This window comes from Mobula hypostoma, chromosome 10 (assembly GCF_963921235.1).
Source record: "Mobula hypostoma chromosome 10, sMobHyp1.1, whole genome shotgun sequence".
Taxonomy (NCBI): Eukaryota; Metazoa; Chordata; class Chondrichthyes; order Myliobatiformes; family Myliobatidae; genus Mobula; species Mobula hypostoma.
Window position 1 is genome coordinate 13,989,589 of NC_086106.1, and position 27,909 is coordinate 14,017,497.

Below are 27,909 nucleotides of genomic sequence, written 5' to 3' on the forward strand. Positions count from 1 at the left end.
GGGAGAAGGAAATTGATTAAGGGTTGGCAAAGACTCAATAGGCCGAATTGCCTCCATATAGAAAACTGGGAATAAGATCTCCCCCCTCCCTCCAGATCAAGGGGCACTGAGTCTAACTCATGGCCAAGAGGAAGTTAGTTTAGCCCTAGTCAGGTCACGCTTTACCTGGTCACCAGGACAGTTTCTGCTGCTGACTCTGTGCCATACTTTATACATTTCATTTCTCAGTGCAGCCTCTGAGGCCCGGATTGTGATGGGAGGACGGTTTTGCAGACTGCAGTCTGAGGCCCTGGCTCAGCTGACTGTTCTGTTCACTTGCTCGCTGCAGTTTTTTTTTAAATCAGAGAATCGATAATGTGCAAACAAAATGGCCATATTTCACAGCTGGGCGACAATTTATCGATTTAATTACCTTAATGTCTTCATTAAGGGTTTTAATTTTGAAAGCTGCTGTCGGCCGCTCAAAGCGGAGCTGTGGGCTGACAGGACGGCTGAACCGTGCAGACTGACCAATTGCAGGGGGGTGGGGGGGGGGCGGCACCAGCCTCGTCCGCTACACACAAACCACTGGAGGAACTCCCCAGGTCAGGCGGCATCTGTGGAGGGAAACGAACAGTCGACATTTCGGGCCAAGACCCTTCATCAGGGCCCTGATGAACAGTGAAGGTCTCGATCTGATGTATCGACTGTTCAGTCCCCTCCATGGGTGCTGCCTGGCCTGCTGAGTTCCTCCGGTGTTTTGTGTGTGTGTGTTGCTTGGATTTCCAGCGTCTGCAGATTTTCTCCTGTCTGTGAAACTTCTATCAGGTCTCCCCCTCAGTATCCAAAGCTCAACAGAAAATATCCTGTTTGTCCAACCTCTCCTTATACCCTCTGTCCGAGGTAGTATCCTGGTAGGCCTCCTCTGCACCCTCTCCAAAGCCTCCACACCCTTCTTGTAACCAAAACTGCACAAACCCATCTAAGTGCGATCTAACCAAAGTTTTGTATAGTTGCAGCATGACTTTACAACTCTTTAAATTTCAAAGTAAATTTATTATCAAAGTACATATATGTCACCTTATACAACCCTGAGATTCATTTTCTGCTGGTATATTCAATAAATCTATAATAGAATAATAACCATAATAGTATCAATGCGTTAAACTCCTGCACTTAAATCTACGAGCAATGAAGACGAGCATGTCCTATGCCTTCTTTATCACTTTACCAACCTGCATGGTCACTTTAATGGGGGGTAAGGGCCTGGATGCCCCAAGATCCCTCTGCACGCCAGTGCTGTTAAGGGTCCTGCTTGAAGGCCAAGTGTAAATTAACGGAGTAATTGGCTGAATTCTCTTGGCCGCCCTCCATCTTGTGAAAGAACATGAAACTGTTCAGACGTGCTGTCAACTCATAAAGAAAGAAAAGTAGGAAAAGGCCATTCAGCCCTTTGTTCCTGCTGTGCCAACTAATGTGGAGGAACACTGCTTGATTTGCTTAATATCCAAATACCCATCAGTCTTGAAAATACTCAGTGGATGAGCCTCTGCATCCCGCTAGGACATAAGGTTTCAAAGATCCTCTGTGTACTCAGTGAAAGAAGTTTCACCGATTTAATTTGAGATAAACGGACTGGGCAAAATAAAAACCAGGAAAGAGCAAAAGTGCCTTTAACCATCACAGGACATCCTGAGGCCTTCACAGTGATAAAATTGTTTAACATCTCGTTGGTACAGTGGGAAGTGTGTCGCCATTTTCTGCACAGGAAGATCCCACAAACAGTAATGTGATAATGGGCAAAGCGCACACGCACACGACAGGAAACACACACACAAACACACACACACACACACACACACACACACACACACACACACACCAGGAAAAACACACAGACAGATGCAAATACAAACACACACACACACAACAGGCAAAAAGTTCATTTTCATTTTTAAATCTTTTTATTAATTATTATTGACACAACAAAAAATACATTAAAATAATCAAGTTAATATATTAATATGTATAATAAGAGTCAAACTATTAACCAAGCTAAACAGTATATCAATAATAATAATAAGAAAAAACAAAATGTTAAAGCTATTTTTTTTGGAAAAAAAGAAGGAAAAAAGAACCCCTGCTAACTAAAACAAAACAAAACCCTGCTAACAAAAAAAAACGAGATAGAAAAAAAACATTTTGAGCACAAACTCGGAGCTATGCGCTATGCAAGCTTCCATAAAAAAAGACAGGCAAAAATACACAGGTGCAAACACACACACACAAAACAAGCAAAACCACACATGTACACACACAACAGGCAAAAACACACAGATGAAAACACACACACACACACACAAAACAGGCAAAACCACATAGACAGATGCAAACACACACACACCCACACACACACACACACACACACACACACAGAGAAAAACACACTCCTGTACAAGTATATTTATTCTTTGAATCAAAATTAGCAGCTTACTTATAGAACTGATAAACTCATTCTGAGAGCTGGGATAGTCTCAATGGGCCAAATGGCCTCCTTTCATGATGTAATGGAATTTGAGAAACCACGTGGCGTGTGTAAATGTTACCTCACACTGCATTGCTACTTTGCACAATCCCCTGGGACCTGTACCTCTGGCTATTAATCAGGAATTCACATCTGAGCACCGCAGAAACAGGTTCACTGGTTATCTCCAAATATTCAGTTAATTTGCTTCTGATACAAATTATATAATCAGTTTGCTGGCATTTGATCTGCCTTCCTCTTCCTATCGCTCCTTCACCCTCTTGATACTTCAGCTGGTGCTTTCACTACCTGCCATTGAAAAAACATATTCACAGGGTTTCTTTCTCACTCTTGACTCCCTGAGGTAGCAGAGTGGTACAGCGGGTAGTACAGACTCAGGCCTAACCAAGCCCGACCTTGGGTAGTGTGCGGAGATTCTGTCTGTGACCATGTGTGTTTCCTCTGGTTGCTCTGGTTTCCTCCCAACACCCAAAACATGTAGGCAGTAGGTTAATTAGCCACTGCAAATTGACCTCAATGTGTAGGTGGAGGGGTAGAATCTGGGAGCAGTTCATGGGAACATGCGGGGAATATAACGGGAATAGTTTTGGGATAGTGGTGGATATTGGTAGCTCAGATTGATGTGTCTAATGTTGTGGCGTTCACCAACTTCGGCAATTGCTGACGTTTCATCAGCAGTCGAGGTGACATCCTCTCAGTGCACAGTTGGTGGTGTGCTTGTGTTTATATGGGCCTCCGTTCACTTGCCTCGATCCTGGTTGTCTGCCCCTTCAGTTGACCTTTGAACTCTATTGGCTCGCGCTTCTTTGACCCCTAGGGGTTTGCACATGGAGTCTATTTCGATATGTTTGTTTGCGGAGTTACCAGACGAGAACCACACCTCTAAAATATTCTCATGCCTGCTTCGTGTTTGTCTCCATGGTGTCCGAATTAAAGTGGTGCCCTTCTCGGTCTTTGTGTACTGAGATTGGCGAGAGTGGATCATGTCTCCGTACTGCTGGTCTGTGTTAATGAGATTAGCGTTGGGTTAGTGTAAATGGATGCTTCACGGTCAGCAGGTACTCAATGGACCGAAGGGCTTGTTCCCATGCCGTACAACTGCATGACTGTGAGCTGACCATCAGGTGTTGGGATAAATTTTACTTTGTCTTCCAAGGAGTTTCATTGAGTATATGTATATTTAGAGGGCTGGTGTCCATCAGATTCTGTTTAGGAAGATTGATTCATTAAGATGTTGAGGATCTAGAGAGGGCGCAGAAGAGGTTTACCAGGATGCTGTCTGATTGAGAGGGCATGTGCTATCACGAAAGGCTGGAAAAACTTCGGCTGTTCTCTCTCGGAACAAAGGCTGAGGGGAGATCTGATAGCGGTTTACAAGGTTATGAGAGGCACAGAGGAACATAGAAAACCTATAGCACAATACAGGCCCTTCGACCCACAAAGTTGTGCTGAACATGTCCTTACCTTAGAAATTACCTTGGATTACCCATAGCCCTCTATTTTTCTGAGCTCCTCTACTTTCCTAAGCTCCATGTACCTATCCAGGAGTCTCTAAAAAGACCCAATCGTATCCACCTCCACCACCGTCGCTGGCAGCCCATTCCACGCACTCACCACTCTCTGCGTAAAAAAACTTACCCCTGACCTCTCCTCTGTACCTACTACCAAGCACCTTAAACCTGTGCCCTCCTGTGGCAGCCATTTCGGCCCTGGGAAAAAGCCTCTGACTATCCACACGATCAATGCCTCTCATCATCTTATACACCTCTATCAGGTCACCTCTCATCCTGAGTTGCTCCAAGGAGAAAAGGCCGAGTTCACTCAGCCTATTCTCATAAGGCATGCTCCCCAATCCAGGCGACATCCTTGTAAATCTCCTCTGCACCCTCTGCACAGAGAGTATCAGTTTCCCAGGGTTGAAATGTCTAATACCAGAAGGTGAGCGGGGGTAGGTTCAAGGGTGATGTGAGGGGTAAGTTTTTCACTCAGAGAGTGGTGGGTGCCTGGAATGTGCTGTCTGGTATGGTGGTGGAGGCAAATACATTAGAGACTTTTTCGAGATGTTTGGATAGGCACATGAATGTGAGGAAGGTGGAGGGATATGGACATGGTGTAGGTGAGAGGGATTAGTGTTTGGGTGTTTTTGATTTGCTTTTTAGCTGGATGTTCCTGTGCTGTACTGTTCTGCGTTCTATCATAAAGGGTCTCGCCCGAAACGGCGGCTGTTTGATCCCCTCTGCCAATCATGCATGGCCTGCAGAGTTCGCCCAGCACTTTGCGTGTCACCCACGAAGGTTGGTCTGGTTCCGATGTCAAACTGGTGATACATTAAAATGAAAATGTAACGCATCTCAGAGGTGATAAATGAAACGAGGATGTCAGCAGCGTTGCTGCTGGGCTCAGAGAGTGAGAAAATACTGGTGATGATATTCGTGAAGAAGTCTGCGGATGCTGGAAATCCAAAGCAACACACACAGCAGGCCAGACAGTATGAACAGTCGGTGTTTCAGGCTGAGACGCTTCCTCGGGACTGTCGACGTTTCAGGCCGAGACCCTTCCTTGGGACTGTCGACATTTCAGGCCGAGACCCTGCCTCGGGACTGTCGACGTTTCAGGCTAAGACCCTGCCTCGGGACTGTCAATATTTCAGGCCAAGACCCTGCCTCGGGACTGTCAACATTTCAGGCTGAGACCCCTTCTCAGGACTATGACTGTTTCAGGCCGAGACCCTTCTTCAGAAGAAGAGTCCCAGCTTGAAACATCGACTGTTTATCCTTTATCATAGATGCTGCCTGACCTGCTGAGTTCCTCCAGCATGCTGTGTGTGTTACTAGTGATTATAGTTACCTTTTCACTTCCCCCGTCCTGAGTGCAGTGGCTGTTGAAACATAGCAGGCAGAGGGCACAGGAAGATCCCACCCAGGGCATTAACTGGTCAGAACTTGAGTATCATCAAGTAACTGTCTTCTCGGGAGTTTCAAGGTTTGCTCTTGACTAGAGTTTCAGGAGTTCCCTTCTAATCTTGTGGTGATGTTGTTGGTTGAGCAGGGAAGCCATGATCCAGGCCAGGTCCCTTATACTGTGGGTTTCTCCTATTCTCCTGTCCAGGGTCCCCTGCACCTACTGTGGCTATCACTCTTGCCACTGACAACCTGACCTTTGGAACATCTCTCCCATTCGGGGTTCCAGAGCAGGGCTTTCCAACTTCCTTATGCCCTGGACCAATGCTATTAAGCAAGCGGTCAGTGGACCCCAGGTTGGAAATCCTTAAAATTTAGAGTCATAGTGCACAACAGCACAGAAATAGGCCCTTTGGCCCATCTGGACCACACTAAACCATTTTTCTGCCCAGTCCCTTCGGCATAACCCTGCAATAAGGCCCTCCATACCCTTCCCATCCATGTACTTATCCTAACTTCTCCTAAATGTTGAAATCGAACCCACCTCCAACACTTCTACTGGCCGCTTGTTCCACACTCTCACTACCCTCTGAGTGAAGTTGTTCCCCCTCATGCACCCCTTAAATATTCCAGCTTTCACCCTCAACCTACGGCCTCTAGTTCTACTCTCACCCAACCTCAATGCAAAAATCCTGCTGGCATTTACCCTATCCATACCCCTCATAATTTTGTATACCCCTATCAAATCTCCCCCCATTCTCCTATGCTCTAATGAATAAAGTCCTACTGCAACCTTTCCCTATAACTCAGGACCTCAAGTCCTACCAACATCCTTGCAAATTTCCTCTGTACTCTTTCAGTCATCAATATCTTTCCTGTGAGTAGGTGACCAGAACTGTACACAATTCCCCAATCAGGCCTCACCGATGTCTTATTGGGGATTCCGGGATTGAAAGGCTTGTCATCCGAGAAGCGTCTGATGGCTCTGGGCCAGGACTCACTGGAACTCGGAAGAATGAGGGGTGTCCTCATTGAAACCTACTGAATGTTGAAAGGCCTCGATAGAGTGGGTGTGGAGAGGTTGTTTCCTATGGTGGGGGGAAGTTAAGGCCAGAGGACACAACCTCAAAATAGAGGGATGTCTATTTAGAATGGAGATGAGGAGGAATTTCTTTAGCCAGAGAGTGGTGAATCTGTGGAATTCTTTGCTGCAGGCAGCTGTGGAGGCCAAGTCTTTATGTATATTTAAGACAGAGGTTGATAGATTATTGATTAGTCAGGGCATGAAGTAACACGACGAGAAGGCAGGAGATTGGGGCTGAGAGGAAAATGGATCAGCTCGATCAGCCAAATAGCCTAATTCTGCTCCCATATTGTTTTATGGTTTTATATTATTCTCCTTAAATTATTAAGCTTTCGGACCTCTTCTAACATCTCCCAGTGGTCCTAGTGTCAATATTTGCTTGGCTATGCTTCTGTAAATGGAGTGGGGATCATTAAAAAACCAAGGGTCCTGGATGCATCTTTGAAATTCATCTGAAGACATCTGACAAAACCTCAGTTTAATGTCTCATCCATCAAGTGGCACCATTAACAATGTGGATCTGCCTTGGCCCTGCACTGCAGGGATAGGCCTGCTTTAAGCGTTCCTTGTTCCAGAACATTGATAGAGTCCAACAGCACAGAAAAAGGCCCTTCAGCCCATCCAATCTGTGCCAAACTGATTTTCTGCCCCATCTACCCATAACCAGATCGTAGCCCTCCATAGCCCTCCGGTCCATGTACCTATCGGAACTTCCCTTTAGTATTGTAATTGAACCTGCATCCACCGCCTCTTCTGGCATTTTCTTCTGCACTCACACCACCCTCTGAGGTAAGAAGTTTCCCCTCAGGTTCCACTTAAATATTTCACCTTTCACCCTAAGCCTATGACCTCGAGTTCTAGTAGGCGGAGAACCACTGCTAATCCTGGGTTTGCACTTCAAAGCAAAGTCAGATGAGTTGGCAAATTCTCTGAGATTCACACTCAGCACTTTCTGTCAAGTAGCCTGTGGCACCGGAGTCACACAGCACGGAATCTGAATCGGAATCGGGTCTAATGTCACCGGCATGTGTGGTAAAATTCGTTAAATCTGCAGCAGCAGTACAAGATAGTAGAGAGAGAAAGAAAACTGTGAATTACAGTAGGTATATATAAACAAGTAATGCAAAAACAGAAATAAAGAAATGTAGTGAGGTGGTGTTCATGGGTTCAATGTCCATTTAAGAATGGGATGGCAGAGAGGAAGAAGCTGTTCCTGAATCACTGGGTGCGTGCCTTCAGGCTTCTGATGGTAAAAATGGCATGTTCTGAGTGATCAGGGCTCTTAATAATGGACATCACTTTCCTGAGGCACCGCTACTTGGAGATGTCTTGGGTACTACAGAAGCTAGTACCAGAGATGGGGCTGACTAATTTTACAACTTTCTGTAGCTTCTTTCGACCATGTGCAGTAGCCCCCCCACCCCCACCCCCCAGACAGTGATGCAGCCTGTTAGAATACGCTCCATGGTACATGTATAGAAGTGTTTTGGTTGACAAATCAGATCTCCTCAAACTCCTCATGAAGTAGAGTCGCTGTCTTGCCTTCTTTATAACTGCATCAATATGTTGGGACCAGGTTAGATCCTCCGAGATCTTGACACCCAGGAACTTGAATCTGTTCACTCTCTCCACTTCTGATCCCTCTATGAGGATTGGTATGTGTTTCTTTGTCTTACCTTTCCTGAAGTCCACAATCAGCTCCTTCGTCTTACTGATGTTGAGTCCAGGGTTGTGGCTGTGACACCACTTCACTAGTTGGCATATCTCACTCCCGTACACCCTCTTGTCGCCACCTGAGATTCTACCAACAATGGTTGTATCATCAGCAAATTTATAGGTGGTACTTGAGCTATGCCTAACCACACAGTCATGGGTATAGAGAGAGTAGAGCAGTGGGCTAAGCACACACCCCTGAGGTGCACCAGTGTTGATCGTCAGCGAGGAGGAGATGTTATCACCAATCCGCACAGATTGTCATCTTCCAGTCAGGAAGCTGAGGATCCAATTGCAGAGGAGGTACAGAATTCTGTAACTTATCAATGAAGGTTGTGGGAATAATGGTGTTAAACACTGAGCTATAGTCAACAAACAGCATCCTGACATAGGTGTTTGTATTGTCCAGGTGATATAAGGCCATGTGAAGAGTCATTGAGATTGTATCTGCCGTTGACCTATTGTGGTGATAGGCAAATTGCAATGGGTCCAGGTCTTTGCTGAGGCAGGATTTCAGTCTAGTCATGACCAACCTCTCAAAGCATTTCATCACTGTAGACGTGAGTGCTACTGGGTGACAGTCATTAAGGCAGCTCACATTATTCTTCTTGGGCAGCAGTATAATTATTGCCTTTTTGAAGCAGGTGGGAACTTCCGACCATAGTGGTGAAAGATTGAAATAGGCCATTCAGCCCAACCTGTCCATTCTGACCAAAATTAGCACTAATGTCATTTGTCCATGTTTGACCCATACCCGTATAAACCTTATTAAATCCATGCACCTGTCCAAGTGTCTTTGAAATGTTGTTGTACCCTCCTCAACTACTTCCGCTTTACTACTATTTAAGTTTCCTTATAGATAGATAGATACTTCATTGATCCCAAAAGAAATTACAGTCACCGTCACATTACAAGTGCACACGTATACAAATATTAGAAGAGAAGTAAGAAAGAATTTTTTAAAAATTACCTTAAAAACCTTATGACCTAGAAGGAGACCATTCAGCCCATCTGACCAATTCCATCAGTTCAGAAGTATATCACAAACATCCGCTCCCCCCCACCCCAGTTCACCAGTGAATATGTCCTGAGCTGAAAATAACAACAGTTTGCATTATGTAGCACCCTTTGACACAGTTCCAGAGCCCTTGATAGAAATAATATCAAAACAAAATCTGGCTCACAGCCACAGAGGGGGATGTGGACAGGTGGCCAAAAGCTGGCTCAGAGAGATAGGTTGAGCAATGCTTGTTAAACAAGGGGAGAGGAGAGGTGGAGAGCTCCTGTGGTGGTGGTGGGAGGGGGGTAGTTCTAGTGCTTCGGACTGTGAAAGAACCCCCTTCAATGGTGATTCAGAAGAGACCAGAATAGATATTTGAGATTGCAGGTAGGTGTGAAAAGATAGAGGGACTTGGAGGAATGTGGGAGAGGTGAAAGGACAGATTTGGAGGAATGGAGGGAGAGGTTAGAGGGATTTGAAGAAGTGGAGGGAGAGGTGAAAGGATAGAGGGATTTGGAGGAATGGAGGGAGAGGTGAGATGATATAGGGACTTGGAGGAATGGGGGAGATGTGAAAGGATGGGGGGATTTGAAAGATTGGATGGAGAGGTGAAAGGAACAAGGGATTTGGAGAATTGGAGGGAGAAGTGAAATGAATGATGGATTTGGAGGGAGAGGTGTAAATATGGAGGGATTTGGAGGAATGGAGAATTAGAAGGGGGCATGAAACAAACAAGGGATTTTGAGGAATGGAGGGAGAGGTGAAACGATGGAGGAATTTGGAGGAATGGAGGGAGAGGTTAAAGGAATAAGGGATTTGGAGAATTGGAGGGAGATGTGAAGGATGGAGGGATTTGGAGGGAAAGGTTAAAGGAATGAGGGATTTGGGGGTTTGGGGGTGAAAGGAAGAAGGTATTTGGATGCAAGAACAGGAATTTAAACTGGCGAAGCAGCTGACGGAAGAGTGGGCACAGGGGTGCAGCTGTCTGCTGACTCGTACCTGCTGCAAGCTGTCTTTAGATTCAGTTCACATTGAATCCTTCCGGCCTGTAGCAAATGAAGCAAACATCTCATCTCATTGGTCCCGGCTGGAAGCGAGCCCAGATCTCTGAGCTTAAAGGTCAGTGTGTGTGTGTGATCGCTGCTCTGTCCTTCTCCCTCTCCAATACCCTCTTCTGTTTAAGGACGGATTCACTTCGGAATGGAATCTCAACGTAAGTTATTTCTTAAGTCTCTGCTATGATGGAGAAAATGAAGTGGGCAAAAATTGCAATAGGATCAGTATCTGGACAACTAAGCAGATGTTGCTTCGAATGCAGGTTATTACTGGTTGGTTACAGGATAGTGAGGGCCACACTTCCACTTTGAAGTCAGTATGAGCTTCCCATTTATGGTTTTTGGATGAGTTAGCGATCACGAGACTCAGACCAAGCCATGGACCTGAGGGCAGATAACTCGACGCAGAGGTGCGGAAGCTTGAAAAGAGAATTCCAGAGTTCAGGCTGTGGACGGATAACTCCGCAGACATGCACGGATTTGAGAAGCATGGATGTTCGGAAGGTTAAACAGGGCCTCGGAGATTTTGTATCTCCTTCTAAACACAGGGTGGCCCTATCTTCACACTGAACTCACTGTTAATAGTGGTATTCGTATTGGTGTTGGCTTATTGTTGTCATGTGTACCAAGATACAGTGAGTAGCTTGTCTTGCATACTGTTCATACAGATCAAATCATTACACAGTGCATTGAGGTAGAACAAGGTAAAACGCCTTGGCCCAGAACATCGACAGTGTACTCTTTTCCATAGCTGCTGCCTGGCCTGCTGAGTTCCTCCAGCTCCTTGTGTGTTACTTAGATTTCCAACACCTGCAGATTTTCTCTTGTTTGTGAAAGCAATAGCAGAACGCAGAATAAAGTGTAACAGTTACAGAGAAAGTGCAGAGCAGGTGAACGGTAAAGTGAAAGATCTAACGGGGCAGATTATGAGGTCAAGAGTCCATCCTATAGTACAAAAGGTCTGATTAAAAGCGGGATAGAAGCTGTTTCTGAGCCTGATGGTACAGGCTTTCAGGCTTTTGTATCTCCTGCTCGATGGGAGCTGTGAGACTTGAGAGTGTCCAGGCAGCATCTATTGAATAGAGCAAACAGTCAACGGTTCAGGCCAAGACCCTTCATCAGGACTGCAGGAAAGAGGTGAGTTTCATCTCTTTTAACCCGATGAAGGGTCTCGGCCAAAAACGTTGACTGTTTACTCTTTTCCATAGATGCTGTCTGGCCCCCTGACCCCCTCCAGCATTTTGTGTGAGTTACTTTGATTTCCAGCATCTGCAGAGTTCTTCTTGTTTATGCAAATGTCCGGGTGGGGTGCGGTCCATTCAACTAAGTGAGGAAGAGTCCCCTGACTTGAAGGATTGACTTTGTTTCTCTTTGTGCCTGGCCGGGTGACTGTTTCCAGAATTTTCTTTTTTTTTCGTATCGGTTCGCTCCAGCGTTACAGCTGACCCCAGTGCTTAAAGGTCGGAAAGTGTGAGGACAGACTGAGAGAAAAATTCTCTGTACAGTCACCTCGAGATCCTTTATTCCTCTCACCATTATTCAATCTCCTAATTAACAGTGATCATTACGTGCTGTGGTGTTTGAAATGTTTCAGGCCCGTCAGGAGTCTTCCTGATCTGACTAAAGTTCTTTCATCATCGAGATTGTTAGTGAGATGAGAAAACCCTCCATGGACCGTTCTGAAATAATTAACGCTGTGGCCACTTAGAAGCTGAAGTGAGCAGGGATATCTGAAATGGCTTCTGGTACGTCCATGACCGGCAGCTTGTAGGATTTGTTCTGTCTGGCCTTTGTATCAATAGCAACGTGCTTTAAAAGAAAAATGAGGATCAAGATCTGCAGATGCCGGAAACCTGGAATCAAAAGGAGAAATGCGGGAAACACTCAGTGGGTCAGTCAGCATCTGTGGAGAGTGAACAGCAGAGTTAATGATCGAAGCGGAAGATCCTTCATCGGAGATACTTCCTTGGTCAAGGAGTCACACGACATAGAATCAGGCCCTTTGGTGCACTGAGTCCGCCCCGATCATCAATTATCTGAAAGACATACATACATTCACAGAGAGAATGTGCAGACTCCACTCTGGAGGTCAGGGTTGAACCTGGGTAACAGGAGCAGTGAGGCTCTACCTGCTTTATCACCATGTCCATAAGACCTTAAGATATAGGTGCAGAACTAGGCCATTCAGCCCATCGAGTCTGCAATGCCATTCCATCATGGCTGATTCATTATTCCTCTCAACGCTATTCCCCTGCCTTCTCTCTGTAAACCTTCACACCCTGACTAATCAAGAACCTCTGCCTTAAATATGTTCAATGACTTGACCTGTAGCCACCTGTGGTGACGAATTCCACAGATTCGCCACCCTCTGGCTAAAGAAAATTTTCCTCATCTCTGTTATAAATGGCTGTCCCTCTATTCTGAGGCTGTGCCCTCTGGTCCCAGACTCTCCCACTATAGGGAACGTCCTCTCCACATCCATCCACTCTACCTAGGCCTTTCAGTATTCGATAGGCTTCAATGAGATCTCCAATCATTCTTCAAAACTCTAGCGAGCACAGGCCCAAAGATAATCAAATGCTCCTCATACCCTTACTGTTTCATTCCTGCGATCATTCTCATGAACGTCCTCTGGACCCTTTCCAACGCCTACACATCTTGTGTTGGGTGGAGGGCCCAAAACTACTCAAGATACTCCAAGTGCAGTCTGACCAATGCCTTCTAAACCCTCAGTGTGACGTCCTCTCGAAATGAATGCTAACATTGCATTTGCCTTCCTCACCACTGACTCACCTGCAAGTTAACATTTAGAATCTGCACGAGGACACTCAAGTCCCCTTGCACCCCTGATTTTCGAATTTACTCCCCATTTAGGAAATAGTCTCCGTCTTTATTCCTTCTTCCAAAGTGCATGAACATGTGCTTCCCTACACCATATTCCATCTGCCACTTCTTTGCCCATTCCCCCAGTCCGTCTAAGTCCTTCTGCAAACACTCTGCCTTTGCAACACTAACTGCCTCTTCACCTATCTTCATACATTCCACAAACACCACTAATCACTGCAGCCAACCAGAAAAGGGCCCTTTTATTCCCACTGTTCGTCTCCTGCTGGTCAGCCAATCTTCTATCCATGCTAGTACCTTTCCCCTAATACCATGGGCTCTTGTTAAGCATCTTCATGCATGGCACCATGTCAAAGACCTTCTGATAATCCAAATAAGCAACATCCACTGACTCTCCTTTCTCTATCCTGCCTGTTATTTCCTTAACAAATATTTGTCAGGCAATTCTTCCCCTTGAGGAAACCATGCTGACTTTGGCCTATTTTATCATGTGCCTCCAGGCACCTTGAAACCTCATCCTTAATAATCGACTCCAACACCTTTCCAACCACAGAATTCAGGCTAACTGGCCTGTAATTTCCTTTCTTGTTCCTCCCTCCCTTCTTAAACACTGTTTTGACATTTGCAAATTTCCAGTCCTCTGGAAACATTCCAGAATCTAGTGATTGACGAAAGGCCATTACTAATGCCTCCACAATCTCTTCAGCTACCTCGTTCATAACCCTGGGTGTAGTCCATCTGGTGCAGATGACATCTACCTTCAGACTTTTCAGCTTTCAAAGCACCTTCTCCTTAATAACAGAAGCAACACTCACTTTTGTCCCCTGACACCCTCGTATTTCTGGCATTCTGCTAGTGTCTTCCACAATGAAGACTGATGCAAAATACTTATTAAGTTCATCTGCAATTTCTTTGTCCCCCATTACTACCTGTCTGGCATCATTTTCCAGTAGTCCAATACCCACTCTTGTCTCTCTTTTACTTATATATATGAAAAATCTTTTTGTATCTCCTTTGATATTACTGGCTAACTTAGCTTCATATTTCATCTTTTCTCTCCTTGTGGCATTTCAGTTGCATTCTGTTAGTGTCTAAAAATTTCCCAATCCCCTTTATTCCCACTAGTTTCTGTTATATTGTATGCCCTCTCTTTTGCTTTTATGCTGTCTTTGACTTCCCTTGTCAGCCATGGTTGCCTCATCCTCCCTTTAGAATATTTCTTCACCTTCGGGATGTATCTTTCCTACACCTTCCCCGTTTCCCCCAGAAACTCCAGTCATTACTGTTCTGGTGTCATCCCTGCTTAAGGTCCTCTTCCAATCACCTTTGGCTGGCTTCAGTCTCATGCCTCTAATTCCCTTTACTCCACTCTGATACAGATACGTCTGATTTTAGCTTCTCCTTCTCAAACTGCAATGTAAATTCTATCACATTATGATCATTGCATCCTAAGGGTTCCTTTACCCCAAGCTCCCTCGTCAAACCTGGGTCATTACTTCACACCCAATCCAAAATTGCAGTTTCCCTCATGGACTCAACTACAAGCTGCTCTAAAAAGCCATCTCATAGGCATTCTACAAATCCCCTCTCAGCACCAATCAAATTTTCCCAGTCTATCTGATTATTGAAATCACTCATGGCTTTCACAATATTACCCATTTTACATGCTTTTCTATCTCCCATTGTAATTTTTAGCCCACATCCTGGCTACTGTCTGGAGGCATGTATGTGACTCCTATCAGGGTCTTTCTCCCCTTGCAGTTCCTTAACTCTACCCACAAGGATTCTACATCTTCTGATCTGATGTCCCCTTTTTCAAAGGAACTGATTTCATATTTTATCAACAGAGTAACCCCACCCCTACAGCCTGACCTTTCAGTACAATGTGTATCATAGAAAACATAGAAAATAGGTGCAGGAGTAGGCCATTCGGCCCTTCGAGCCTGCACCTGTATCCTTGGATGTTAAGCTCCCAACTGCGATCTACTTTCAGCCATGACTCAGTGATACCCTCACCTTCATACCTGCACCACAAGATCATCTACCTTGTTCTGTATACTGTGTGCACTCATATAAAACACCTTCAGTCCTGTATTCATCACCCTTTTTGATTTTGGCCCCCCTGTTACACTTTCACTCCTCTCACTGATTGCAAATTTGCCCGATCATCTGCCTGTCCTTCCTTACAGTCTTACCACACACTGCATCTAGTTGTATACCAACTATCCCATCCTCAGTCCTATCACTCTGCTTCCCGTTGCCTTGCCAAATTAGGTTAAACCCTCCTCTTCATCTCTCCCAATGACTCAGGGCAGCACAGTAACATAGCAGTCAGCATAATACGATCACCTGGGTTCAATTCCGTCGCTGTCTGTAAGGAGTTTGTACATTCTCCTCGTGACCATGTTTCCTCCAGGTGCTCTGGTTTCCACCCACATTCCAAAGATGTACAAGTTAGTAAGTTAATGGGTTGAGTGGCTTCTTTGGGTAGCAAGGGTTTTTTAACCACGCTGTACATCTAAATTAAAAAGAAATGAGCTATCAATCTGCAACTTTAAGCTAATAATTTCCTGCTTTGACAAAGGATCTTTCACCTGAAATGTTAACCCTAATTCTCAATCCACCACTTTGCTGAGTTAATTCAGTATTTTGTGGTAGTTAACGTGTTTAGACATGGTCCGAGACGCAGCAAAACAGGTGACTTTAGGGCAGGTCAGCCAAAACTCGATCAAATATGTTCAAGAGAGAAGAGGGAGAGAGGCATGGTATTTAGGGGAAAACAAATTTATGTGGTAGAAGGCATGCCCACCAATGATAATGCAGTTATCTTGGGGAATTAGGTTGGAAGAATGCAGATATCTTGGATTAGAGGGGCTTGTAGTGGAAGAGAGGGGGAGAGGACATTAAAGGGTTTGAAATGGTGAAAGGAAATCAGAAACTGAGGAGGGTCTGCAGACGCCGGAAATCCAGGGCAGCAGATACAAAATACTGGAGGATCTCAGCAGGTCAGGCCAAATCTACAAAAAGTAGTCATCGTCATCATTATGTGTCATGTCATATGATGCGGGCAACCGTGGTCTTCCTTCTTTATCCATGACCATGATTGCTCTTGGCAAATCTTTCTTACAGAAGGGGTTTGCCATTGCCTTTTTCTGGGCAGTGTCTTCACAAGATGGGTGACCCCAGCCATCATCTCTTCAGAGATTGTCTGCCTGGTGTCAGTGGTCGCATAACCAGGACTTGTGATCTGCACCGGCTGCTCGTACGACCATCCACCACCTGATCCCCTGGCTTCACATGACCCCGATCAGGGGGGAGTTAAATAGGTGCTACACCTTGCCCAAGGGTGACCTGCAAGGAATGACTTACACCTCCTTTGGTAGAGACGTATCTCCACCCCGTCTCCCAAAATGTTCACTGTTCATTCCTCTCGATAGACGTTTCCTCACCTGCTGAGTTCCTACACCGCTTCATATGTGTGGGTGAATGGAAATGCTGAGATTCCTAAAGCAGGAGTAACATGGGTCAGTAGGCATTACACTGAGGGGTGGATGGGTCAGCAGGAGTTTGTATCCGAGCAGAGTTACAACCAAAGCATCTCTGCCGAGGATACAGCGAATGCCAGTCAGGGTGACTCTTGTCAGCCGATTAACGCTCTGTTTGTGGGGCCATCCCTAGGAATTCCAGTAGTTTGGATGTCTCAAGACATCATGTGCTCCTGGAAAGGTATTGGTCATTCAAGTCTTTTTATGCCAAGGTGGAGCATGTTACTTTCCAGTGGAGAGAGACCCAACAGGAGAATTGGGAAGTGGTTGGAGGTTCTGAGCTGGTTTTTAGGAAGAGAGTTTGGTAGCTGGAAATTGGTTGGTAGTGGGGTGTGACTTGTAGTTAGGGGAGTTGGTGGTTGGGGTTTAATAGTTGATGTTTTAGCAACAGCCTCTTCCCCACTGCCATCAGATTTCTGAGTGGCCCATGAACCCGTGAACACGACTTCACTTTTCCTTTTTTTGTATGCCATGCACCGTTCTGCTGCCACAGAACAATTTTCATGACATTTTTTTTGTGATACAGCATGGAAAAGGCCCTTCGAACAACACACACAAAATGTTGGAGGAGCTCAGCAGGCCAGGCAGCATCTAGGAAAAGTGTACAGTCAACAACGTTTCGGGCTGAAGGGTTTCCTCCAGCATTTTGTGTGTTTTGCTCGGATTTCCAGCATCTGCAGATTTTCTCTTCTTTGTGTTCTGGCCCTTTGAGCTGTGCTGCCCACCGACCCTTGAACCCTAGCCCAATAACCAATTAACCTACCAACCGATATGTCTTTGGACTGTGGGAGGAAACAGGAGCACCCGGAGGAAACCCACGTGGTCAAGGGGAGAACGTACAAACTCCTTACAGGCAGCAGTGGGAATTGAACCCAAGTGGCCTGTTCTGTAAACCGTTGTGCTAACCACTACACCAGCGGTCCCCAACCACCCTTGTCCCGTATTTCCCCCGTTAAGGTAGAACGTTCCTATGAAACCTTTCGTGCTGAAATGGCGTGAAAAGAAGAAGCAATTAGCATTAATTTATATGGGAAAAATTTTTGAACGTTCCCAGACCCAAAAAATAACCTACCAAATCATACCAAATAACACATAAAACCGAAAATAACACTAACGTATAGTAAAAGCAGGAATTATATGATAAATACACAGCCTATATAAAGTAGAAATAATGTATGTACAGTGTAGTCAGGAAGATGAAGGCAAAATCGATTTGTGGGGGGAAAAATCGGCACATACGCACGTGACGCCCGCGCAAGGCTTCATGGTCATGGTAGTCTTTCCTGGGGTAAAGTGTCCCGGGATTTGACTGCTACTTTTGTCCCTTCTTTTGGAGTGAGAAAGTTGGCAACCCTAACTGTAAAAGAGATGTTGAGGTGAGTTTAACCCCACTTGAACACCCACCCCCCGCCCCCCCCCCGGTCAGCCGGTCCGCAAGAATATTGTCAATATTAAATCGGTCCGCGTGCAAAAAAGGTTGTGGACCCCCGCACTACGCTGCTGAGCACCCGTTATGTCAATATTAATAAACTGTATTCTGAGAAAGTTGTGCTTTCAACCTGACAATGTACTGAAAGAGTACTGCCTCATTAGAGGAGTCAAGTAATGAGATTAATTCCGAAGTAATGTTTCAAAGAAAATTTAAAGACAATACAACACTGGTCAATTGTTGTCAAATAGTTACTGTCCGCACTCCCTTCTTACAATTAATCAAACTCACAACAGAGTCAACCCATCTTATACTAATTCCACTACTAACCAAGGTTCGTGGGTTACTCGGAAACCTAACTTTGGGATAAAACCTGCGACAGGTGAGCCATCTGGGCTCGTCCCTCTTCACTCAGAGTTACTGAGGGATTCCTCATTAGTTTTGTTTTCTCCGCTTGGTAATATGCTTAAGTTCAGCGGGTTGTTACGTCTGACCTGAGGACGTAGGCAGAAGTGAACGGAGCTCTGGCCAGATGACGCTGGGGCCGGGCGCCCCTGCCGGCTGGTGGGTGAGAAGGTAGACCTGGCCCGGCATACATGTGCTCCCCCACCGCGGGTGATTACCGGGCGGCTGTGTGTAATGCACCCAGACCAACTGATGTCTAGCTCTTCTGCACTCCATAAGTAAATAGGACTCCACTCAGAATAAGTGGGTTGTGAATTTAAGACTGAGATAGGGAAGAATTTCTTCTATCAAAGTGTTCCTTAACCCAGACATGCAGTGGCCACTTTATTAGGTACCTCCTGCACCTAATGAAGTGACCAGTGAGTGGATGTTTGTTGTCTTCTGCAGCTGTAGCCCATCCACTTCAAGGTTCGACGTGTTGTGCATTCAGAAATGCTCTTCTGCACACCATTATTGTAACGTGTGGTTATTTGAGTTACTGTCAATTTCCTGTCAGATTGAACCAGTCTGGCCATTCTCCTCTGACCTCTCTCTCATTAACAAGGCGTTTTCACTCGCAGAACGGCCCTCACTTGATGGTTTTTTTCCACACCATTCTCTGAAAACTCTAGAGACTGTTGTGCATGAGAATCCCTGGAGATCAGAATTTTCTGAGATACTCAAACCACCCCATCTGGCACCAACAATTATTCCACAGTCAAAGTCACTCAGATCACATTTCTTTCCCATTCTGATGTTTGTTCTGAACAACAACTGAACCTCTTGACCATGTCTGCAAGCCATTAAGCACTGAGTTGCTGCCCTATGATTGGCTGATTAGATATTTGTATAAAACAAGCAGAAGTACAGGGGAGAGAATGTCGACTCAGACCATGAGAGGACTGCGTCGGACATTTTCATGCTTTACAAGGTGCAGATTAGAAGATAGTGTGGGGTGCCACTCCTCACACAGATGCTAGAGCAATGTGTGGTTAAGTACCTTGCTCAAGGACACAACACACTGCCACAGCTGAGGCTCGAACTAGCGACCTTCAGATCGCTAGACGAACGCCTTAACCACTTGGCCACATGCACCTAATAAGGTGTACCTAATAAAGTGGCCACTGACTGTATCTAGAGGTTAAATGTTTGGATATATTGGAGGTTGAGGTAGATAGATTGTTCATGAGAAAGGCAGTCAAGAGTTACGAGAAGAGGCAGGTACATGGATGAGAAAAGTTGGAAGTGAAAACAGAAAGTGCTGAAAATAGAGGGCCAGGCAGCATCTGTGGAAGGTGGAACAAGTATTTCAGGGCGATAACATTTTCAATCAGTTCTGGTGCAATGTTGATGGATAAGAGTTGGTGAAGTGAGAGTTGATTTTTCAATTGACTGCCTATATGATTGGCTGTTTCATCAATAGAATTGCTTTGATTGGCAGGTTTTTCAACAAGTTGTCAAGTCTGTCAATATGCTAAGTTTGATTGGCAGGTCTGCCATTGGATTAGCTTTGAGCGACATATTTGTGGATAGATTGTCTTTGACTGATAGTTCTAAGGCTGGATCAAGTTTGTTCAGATGGAAGTAAGTGATACCTTGCTTTGGGGCCAGCCAGCAAGAATGGAAACACGATCAGGTCTCTGGGAGCTGATATGTGGTCCACCTTAGTTTAACATTGCCCCAATCCTTGTCACATCCAATTGTGGGTTTTTTTGGGAATAATTATGAGGATCTAATGCATGCTCTTGCCGTTCCTGATGACGTTGCACCAAGTCAAGGTGGATTGGTGCCAGGAAGAGGCTCAGCGGGGAGAGAAACAGATCTCGCTACTTTTAGGATTTGTTCAGCCTCTTGGGAAATCTCCCAGTCGGGAGGGAAATGAGTCATCCCAATCATGTTGCAGCCAGCACACCCCTTTAGGCTAGTGGATAAACAACAATTTTGGCCCAGGATTTGGGTCTTTGTGGGAGTGTGAAGGACAAATGGCCGTCACAAGGTGAGCCAGAACTAGGAGGGAATAGACACATTGAAAAGTTCGAGCAGGTGGCGAAGGTGAATCTAAAGCACAGAACTGATTTCTCGCCACTGATCCCTTCCTGCCCTACTACGCCGAATTACCATTATAGGACCCAGTGCCTTTCTTGAAAAATCCATCGACCAAGTTCCCATAAATGTTTCAGTGAAATCGTGCAGAATTCCTGAGTTAATTGCTTTACAAACTATCATGCACACAAAATGCTGGAGGAACTCAGCAGATCAGACAGCATCTATGGAAAAGATATATATACACAGCTGTATAACACCTTATATTCTGTCTGGGTAGACTCCAACCTGATGTGATGAGCATCAATTCTTCGAACTTCCATTAATTGTCCCACTGCACCTCTCCTTCACCATTCCCCATTTCTGTTTCCCTCTTCCACCCCATCTCCTTACCTGCCCATCACCTCCTTCTGGTGCTGCTCCTCCTTTCCTGTTCTTCCCTGGTCTTCTGTCCTCTCCTATCAGATTCCCCCTTCTCCAGCTCTTTATCCCTTTCAACAATCAACTTCCCAGCTCCTTACTTCACCCCTCCCCCTCCCCAGTTTCACCTGCCACCTACCACCTTGTACCTCTTCCTCCCCTCTGCCCCACCTTCTTACTATGACTTCTCCCTTTCCTTTCCAGCCCCAAAGAAGAGTCTCAGCCTGAAGCATTGAGCATCAACTGTGTACTCTTTTAAGGCCATAACACCATAAGCCATAGGAGCAAAATTAATCCATTTGGCCCATCGAGTCTGCTCTGCCATTTCATCATGGCTGACCCGTTTTTCCTCTCAGCCCCAATCTCCTACCTCCCCCGCCACATCCCTTCATGCTCTGACCAATCAAGAATCTACCAACCTCTGCCTTAAATATATATAAGGACTTGACCTTCACAGCTGCCTGTGGCAAAGAATTCCACAGATTCCCTACTCTCTGGCAAAAGAAATTCCTTCTCACCTCCATTCTAAAAGAATACCCCTCTATTCTGAGGCTGTGTCCTCTAGTCATAGACACTCCCACCACAGGAAACATCCTCTCCACATCCAGTCTATCAAGGCATTTCACCATTCGATAGGTTTCAATGAGGTCACCCCTCATTCTTCTGAATTCCAGTGAATACAGGCCCAGAGTCATCAAATGGTTTTCATATGACAAGCTGTTTAATCCTGGAATCATTTTTGTGAAACTCCAGTTTCATCATATCCTTTCTAAGATAAGGGGCCAAGAACTACTCACAATACTCCAAGCAAGGGCTCACTGCTGCTTTATAAAGTCTCAGAATTACATCCTTTTTCCATAGGTGCTGCCTGACCAGCTGAGTTCCTCCAGCATTTTGTGCGTGTTGCTTTGGATTTCCAGCATCCGCAGGCCTTCTCGTACTTGAAAACACAAAATAACCTGCAGATGCCGGGGTCAAAGCAACACTCACAACACGCTGGAGGAACTCAGCAGGTCGGGCAGCATCCGTGGAAACGATCAGTCAACGTTTCAGGCTGGAGCCCTTCGTCAGGACCGTAGAGGGAGGGGGCAGAGGCCCTATAAAGAAGGTGGGGGGAGGGTGGGAAGGAGAAGGCTGGTAGGTTCCAGGTGAAAAACCAGTAAGGGGAAAAATAAAGGGGTGGGGGAGGGGAAGCTGGGAGGTGATGAGCAGGAAAGGTGAAGAAGGAATAGGGGAAAACACAATGGGTAGTAGAAGGAGGGAGGTTTCCCTGCTTCCCCTCCCCCACCCCTTTATCTTTCCCCTTACTGGTTTTTCACCTGGAACCTACCTGCCTTCTCCTTTCCACCCTCCTCCCATCTTCTTTATAGGGCCCCTGCCCCCTCCCTCTTCAGTCCTGATGAAGGTTTCCGGCCCGAAACGTCGATTGATTGTTTCCACGGATGCTGCCTGACCTGCTGAGTTCCTCCAGCGTGTTGTGAGTGTTGCTTCTCATACTTGTGATGCTCGGAAAGTATAGAATTTGGCCCGGAGCGCAAGCAGGCTTTCTGTATGTGTACATTATAACAGCCCTGTGTCTGCATCTCCCCGTGGTACTCGTATACGCTGACTTATCACACGGCCTTAGCCCCTCGCTCTAACCCGGCGTCCCGATTTTCTCCGCAGGTCCATGAACTATGTGATAATTTCTGCCACCGATACATTAGTTGCTTAAAGGGGAAGATGCCGATCGATTTAGTGATCGATGAACGTGATGGCGGCTCCAAGTCTGACCTGGAGGACTTCACGGGATCCTGCACCAGCCTTTCTGATCAGGTAGGAAGCACAGGCTCCTCTGGTGTGTTGGTGGTGGGATGGGGGGAGTGGAGGGCAGTTTTATTGAAATGTAAACTTTCATTCATATCACTGCCCAGGACAGAACGTGTCAGGAGCCTATCAAACTCAGTTCTATGGTGGAGCATTGTATTTATGTGTGGTTTAAGGCCCTGGAGTGCGGCATTGTTTCCTGAAATGATCTTGTACGCTTCCTTTTCATTGATAAGGATGTGTTCCTTGTGTCGAGAAAGAAGCTGGAATTTACCCACTGCATTTAATTTTCATCTTCTTACAACGAGTTGGGAATATGCTTGGCCTGCGAGCCAAGGCACTCTGCTGTCAGCCTGGCTTTGTGATTAGAGCACAGTGTTTGAGCCGTTTTACTTGCACCATAAAAAGAGAAAATTAGGAGACCTGTGCGTTCATCTCGGCCCGTGGTCGTTCCGAGATGAGTGTGGTTGCCCGGGGAGAACCTGTGGAATTTTTTGCCACAGGCGGCCGTGGAGGCTGAGTCATTAGGCCTATTCAAGGCAGAGTTTGATCGGGTGGCACCGGTTAGCACAACGCTTTGCAGTACCAGTGACCCAGGTTCAATTCCCGACAGTGCCTGTAAGGAGTTTGTACGTTCTCCCCGTGACCGCATGGATTTCCCCCCAGGTGCTCCGGTTTCCTCCCACATTCTGAAGGCATACCGGTTGATAGGTTAATTGGTCAATGTAAATTCCTCGTGATTCGCTCGCTCGCTTTAGGCCACATCTGGAAATTCCAGTTGGCGGATGATTTCCCTCCACACGGCTCTGACATATTGGGAAATCATGTGCTTGGCAGGTTACAGCAGTGGTTTGCCTTTAAAGAGATCACCACCTCTTGCGGTGGATGACCAGGACGTCTAAGTGCCTTGTCGTGCTCTCAGCGCTCCACCAACGCCTGCTGGCCTGCCTTCCTGACTGTTGGACCATTGATCAGTCTCCTCTGCTCCATCTGCCAGGGCCAGACTTCACACACTGGGATAGGCAGATCCCCTACCTCACCGAGGGTCAAAGACCCGCCGGCTACCCTCACCTGCCGAGACGGTTTACTGGGGTGTGGCTGCTGCACGTTCTACAGCTACTTGGAGCCACAGGTGAGAGCTGAGCGCCAGGTGGGGACCAAAGGTGGACGAGCTGTCCTGAAAATGGCACGGCAGGCCCCCCCACAAGCAGTGCTACCCCTCCCTAGACACCCCATACACCCCTCGTGATTAGCTTAGAGTTAAATCGGGGGTTGCTGGGCGGTGTGGTTTGAAGGGCCGGAGGGGCCGATTCCGCACGGAGTAACTTCTCGATTGGTCAGGGCATGAAAGGATATGGGGAGAAGGCAGGAGATTGGTGCTGAGGAGGAAAATGGATCGGCCATGTTGAAATGGTGGAGCAGACTCGATGGGCCAAATGGCCTAATTGTGCTCCAATATCTTATGGTCTTGTGTGTGTAACACTATAGGTTAGTATACTATGGACTGATGAGGTGATTTTGCATGAGAGTGGTCTCATCTAGCAGGGAACTCCGTCTGTTTGACCTTGAGCGTCTGATATGTTAGGTATGACATTTATGGGGGGGTGGGGGGAGCTCCAGGAGCTTCAGCGTGAGTTGGGGTAAGCACAGTGGCTCTCTACTCAGATGAGTTAGGTGTGTTCAACTGATCTATAACTAGTACCCTGGAAGGGCTGAGTAGAACCCTTCATTGGAGAGGGTTCAAAGGAGGTTCACAGAAACGGTTCTGGGGTTGAGAAACTTATCATACCAGGAGCATTTGACGGCTTCGGGCATGTACTTCACATGTACCCTGGTGACCCCTGTTTCCATCCAGGGGGTCAGTGTGGACATGGCGGAGGATTACAAATACCTGGGGATACGAATTGACAATAAACTGGACTGGTCAAAGAACACTGAGGCTGTCTACAAGAAGGGTCAGAGCCGTCTCTATTTCCTGAGGAGACTGAGGTCCTTTAACATCTGCCGGACGATGCTGAGGATGTTCTATGAGTCTGTGGTGGCCAGTGCGATCATGTTTGCTGTTGTGTGCTGGGGCAGCAGGCTGAGGGTAGCAGACACCAACAGAATCAACAAACTCATTCGTAAGGCCAGTGATGTTGTGGGGATGGAACTGGACTCTCTGACGGTGGTGTCTGAAAAGAGGATGCTGTCCAAGTTGCATGCCATCTTAGTCAATGTCTCCCATCCACTACATAATGTACTGGTTGGGCACAGGAGTACATTCAGCCAGAGACTCATTCCTCCGAGATGCAACACAGAGCATCATAGGAAGTCATTCCTGCCTGTGGCCATCAAACTTTACAACTCAGACACCCTGAGCCAATAGGCTGGTCCTGGACTTATTTCATAATTTACTGGCATAATTTACATATAACTATTTAATTATTTATGTTTTTATTACTACTTATTATTTATGGTGCAACTGTAACAAAAACCAGTTTCCCCCGGGATCAATAAAGTATGACTATGAATTCAAAGAATGAGGGGGATTCTCATCGAAACCTATCGAAGGTTGAAAGGTCTTGAAAGGGTGAATGAGGAGAGGATGTTTCCTATGGTGGTGAAGTCTAGGACCTAGACTTCACCTAGGACCTGTTTCTGAGGAAACAGCCTCCGAATAGAGGGATGTCCATTTAGTATAGAGATGAGGAGAAATTTCTTTAGCCAGAGAGTGGTGATCTGTGGAATTCGTTGCCACGGGCTGCTGTGGAGGCCAAGTTATTGGGTCCATATAAGGCAGAGGTTCATAGATTCTTGAAGAGTCAGGGCATGAAGGGATATGGGGAGAAGACAGGAGATTGGGGCTGGGGGGGAATTGGATCAGCCATGATGAAATAGTGGAGCCGACTCAATGGGCCAGATTTCCAAATTCTGCTCCTATGGTCTTATGGAATGGGGCATGGGCAGAAGAAATGAGTTAGCTGGTGAACTCCCAGATGCATCATACATAGAAACATTTACAGAAGGCCTGAATTAAATCAGAAAATGCAGAAAATGCACAGCAGGCTGGGCAGTGCCTGAGGAGAGAGAAATAAATGTAGTGTTTCACGTTGAAATGACCTCTCATTGACCCGATCAAGGTAGTCCTTTACAAATCTGAATCAGCTCTCTCCCATTTGTGCATGTTTTTCCCCAAGAATACTTTCGCAGCCTTGTTCCTGAGCGTTTCCCCCACTACCATGTCCCATTAGAACAGGGGGAGGAGAAACTTCATTGGCCAGAGGGTGGTGAATCTGCGAAATTCATTGCCACAGGTGCCTGTGGAGGTCAAGTCATTGGGTATGTTTAAATGTTCAAAGGTTATGGGGAGAAGCAGATGAATGGGTTTGAAAGGGATGATAAGTCAGCCATGGTGGAATGTCTGAGCAGACTCGTTGGGATGAAAGGCTTGATTCTGCTCCTTTATCTTATAGTTCTATGGACTTATTAACAAAGCACTGACAGATCTGTATTTTTTGTTTATCTCTCTGTCCTATTCTGAATCTTGTCTAATTTGAGAGATGTGCAACATAGAGACCTATAGTATAGAAACAGGCCCCCTTGCCCACATTAATACTTAATTTCTCTACGCCTTACACACTCAAGTACCTATTCTGATACTGTTTAAACGTTGTTACCATGCCCTTAATATCCAGATTGCTAATTTGCTCTCTGGCACTGAATTTTTCTCATTAAATATATTACATTTTTCTGACCTTCCTCTATTTTTTAGATTAAAGTCCTGTATATAGCCGTAATTATTTAATTCACCAAGGCACAGGGATCCAGCATGGTCAAAGTATAGTTTGTAATATATGCAATTTACAAGCACCTGTAATGATCACATTTACAACTGGAAAGCAGCCACCATCATCAACGACCACCTCCATCTAGGCCAGCAGTCCTCAACCACTGGGCCGTAAAGCATGCGCTACCGGGCCGCGAGGAAACGATATGAGTCAGCTGCACCTTTCCTCCTTCCCTGTCACGCACTGTTGAACTTGAACATAGGGTTGCCAACTGTCCCGTATTTACCGGGACATGGGCTAAATTGGTTTGTTCCGTCTTTCTCCCGCTAAGGTAGAGCGTTCCTATGAAACCATTCGTGCCGAAACAGCGTGAAGCGAAGAAGCAATTACATTGATTTATATGGGAAAAATTTTTGAGCGTTCCCAGACCCAAAAAATAACCTAACAAATCATATCAAATAACACATAAAACCGAAAATAAATAACACTAACATATAGTAAAAGCAGGAATGATATGATAAATACACAGCCTATATAAAGTAGAAATTATGTATGTACAGTGTAGTGAGGAAGATGAAGGCAAAACCTTCATCTGGGGGAGAAAAGATCGGCACGTTCGCTCATGCGCACGTCACATGCGCACACAGGTGTCCGCGCAAGGCTTCATGGTCATGGTAGTCTTTCCCGGGGTAAAGTGTCCCAGGATTTGACTGCTGCTTTTGTCCCTTATTTGGGAGTGAGAAAGTTGGCAACCCTAACTGTAAAAGACATGTTGAGGTGAGTTTAACCCTACTTGAACATCGCCCCCCCCCCCACCCCCTGTCGGCTGGTCCGCAAGAATATCGTCAATATTAAACCGGTCCGCGGTGCAAAAAAGGTTGGGGACCCCTGATCTAGACCATGCTCTCTTCTCACTACTACCATCGGGTAGGAGGTACAGGAGCCTGAGATTCTGGAACAATTATTACCCTACAACCATCAGGCACCTGAATCAGCACAGATAACTCCATTCTCCTCAACCGTGAAAAATGCCTGATGGAATTTAATGCAGACAAGTGCGAGGTGTTGCCTCTTGGGAGGATCAACCAGGGTAGGACTTACCATGGTGAACGGTAGGGCACTGAGGAGTGTGGTGTAGCACATAGGGATCTGGAAATACAGGTCCGTAATTCCTTGAAAGTGAGGTCACAGATAGATAGTGTCATAAGGAAATCTTTTGGCATATTAGCCTTCATAAACCAAAGTATTGAGTACAGGACATGGGATGTTATGTTAAAGTTGTTTAAGATATTGGAAGGCCTAACTCAGAATACAACTTGCAGTGTTGGTCAC

General features: G+C 46.0%; 1 protein-coding gene across 7 annotated transcripts in view; it reads left to right on the forward strand.

Annotated features, from left to right (window-relative positions):
* Positions 1 to 27,909, forward strand: part of LOC134352662 (homeobox protein Meis1-like) — a 439,361-nt gene that overhangs the window by 198,240 nt on the left and 213,212 nt on the right. For all 7 annotated transcript variants that reach the window (XM_063060012.1, XM_063060007.1, XM_063060013.1 and 4 more), the window contains exon 6: positions 22,667 to 22,816. In XM_063060012.1, coding sequence (XP_062916082.1) covers positions 22,667 to 22,816 — 150 coding nt within the window. The remainder of the gene's footprint in view (positions 1 to 22,666; positions 22,817 to 27,909) is intronic.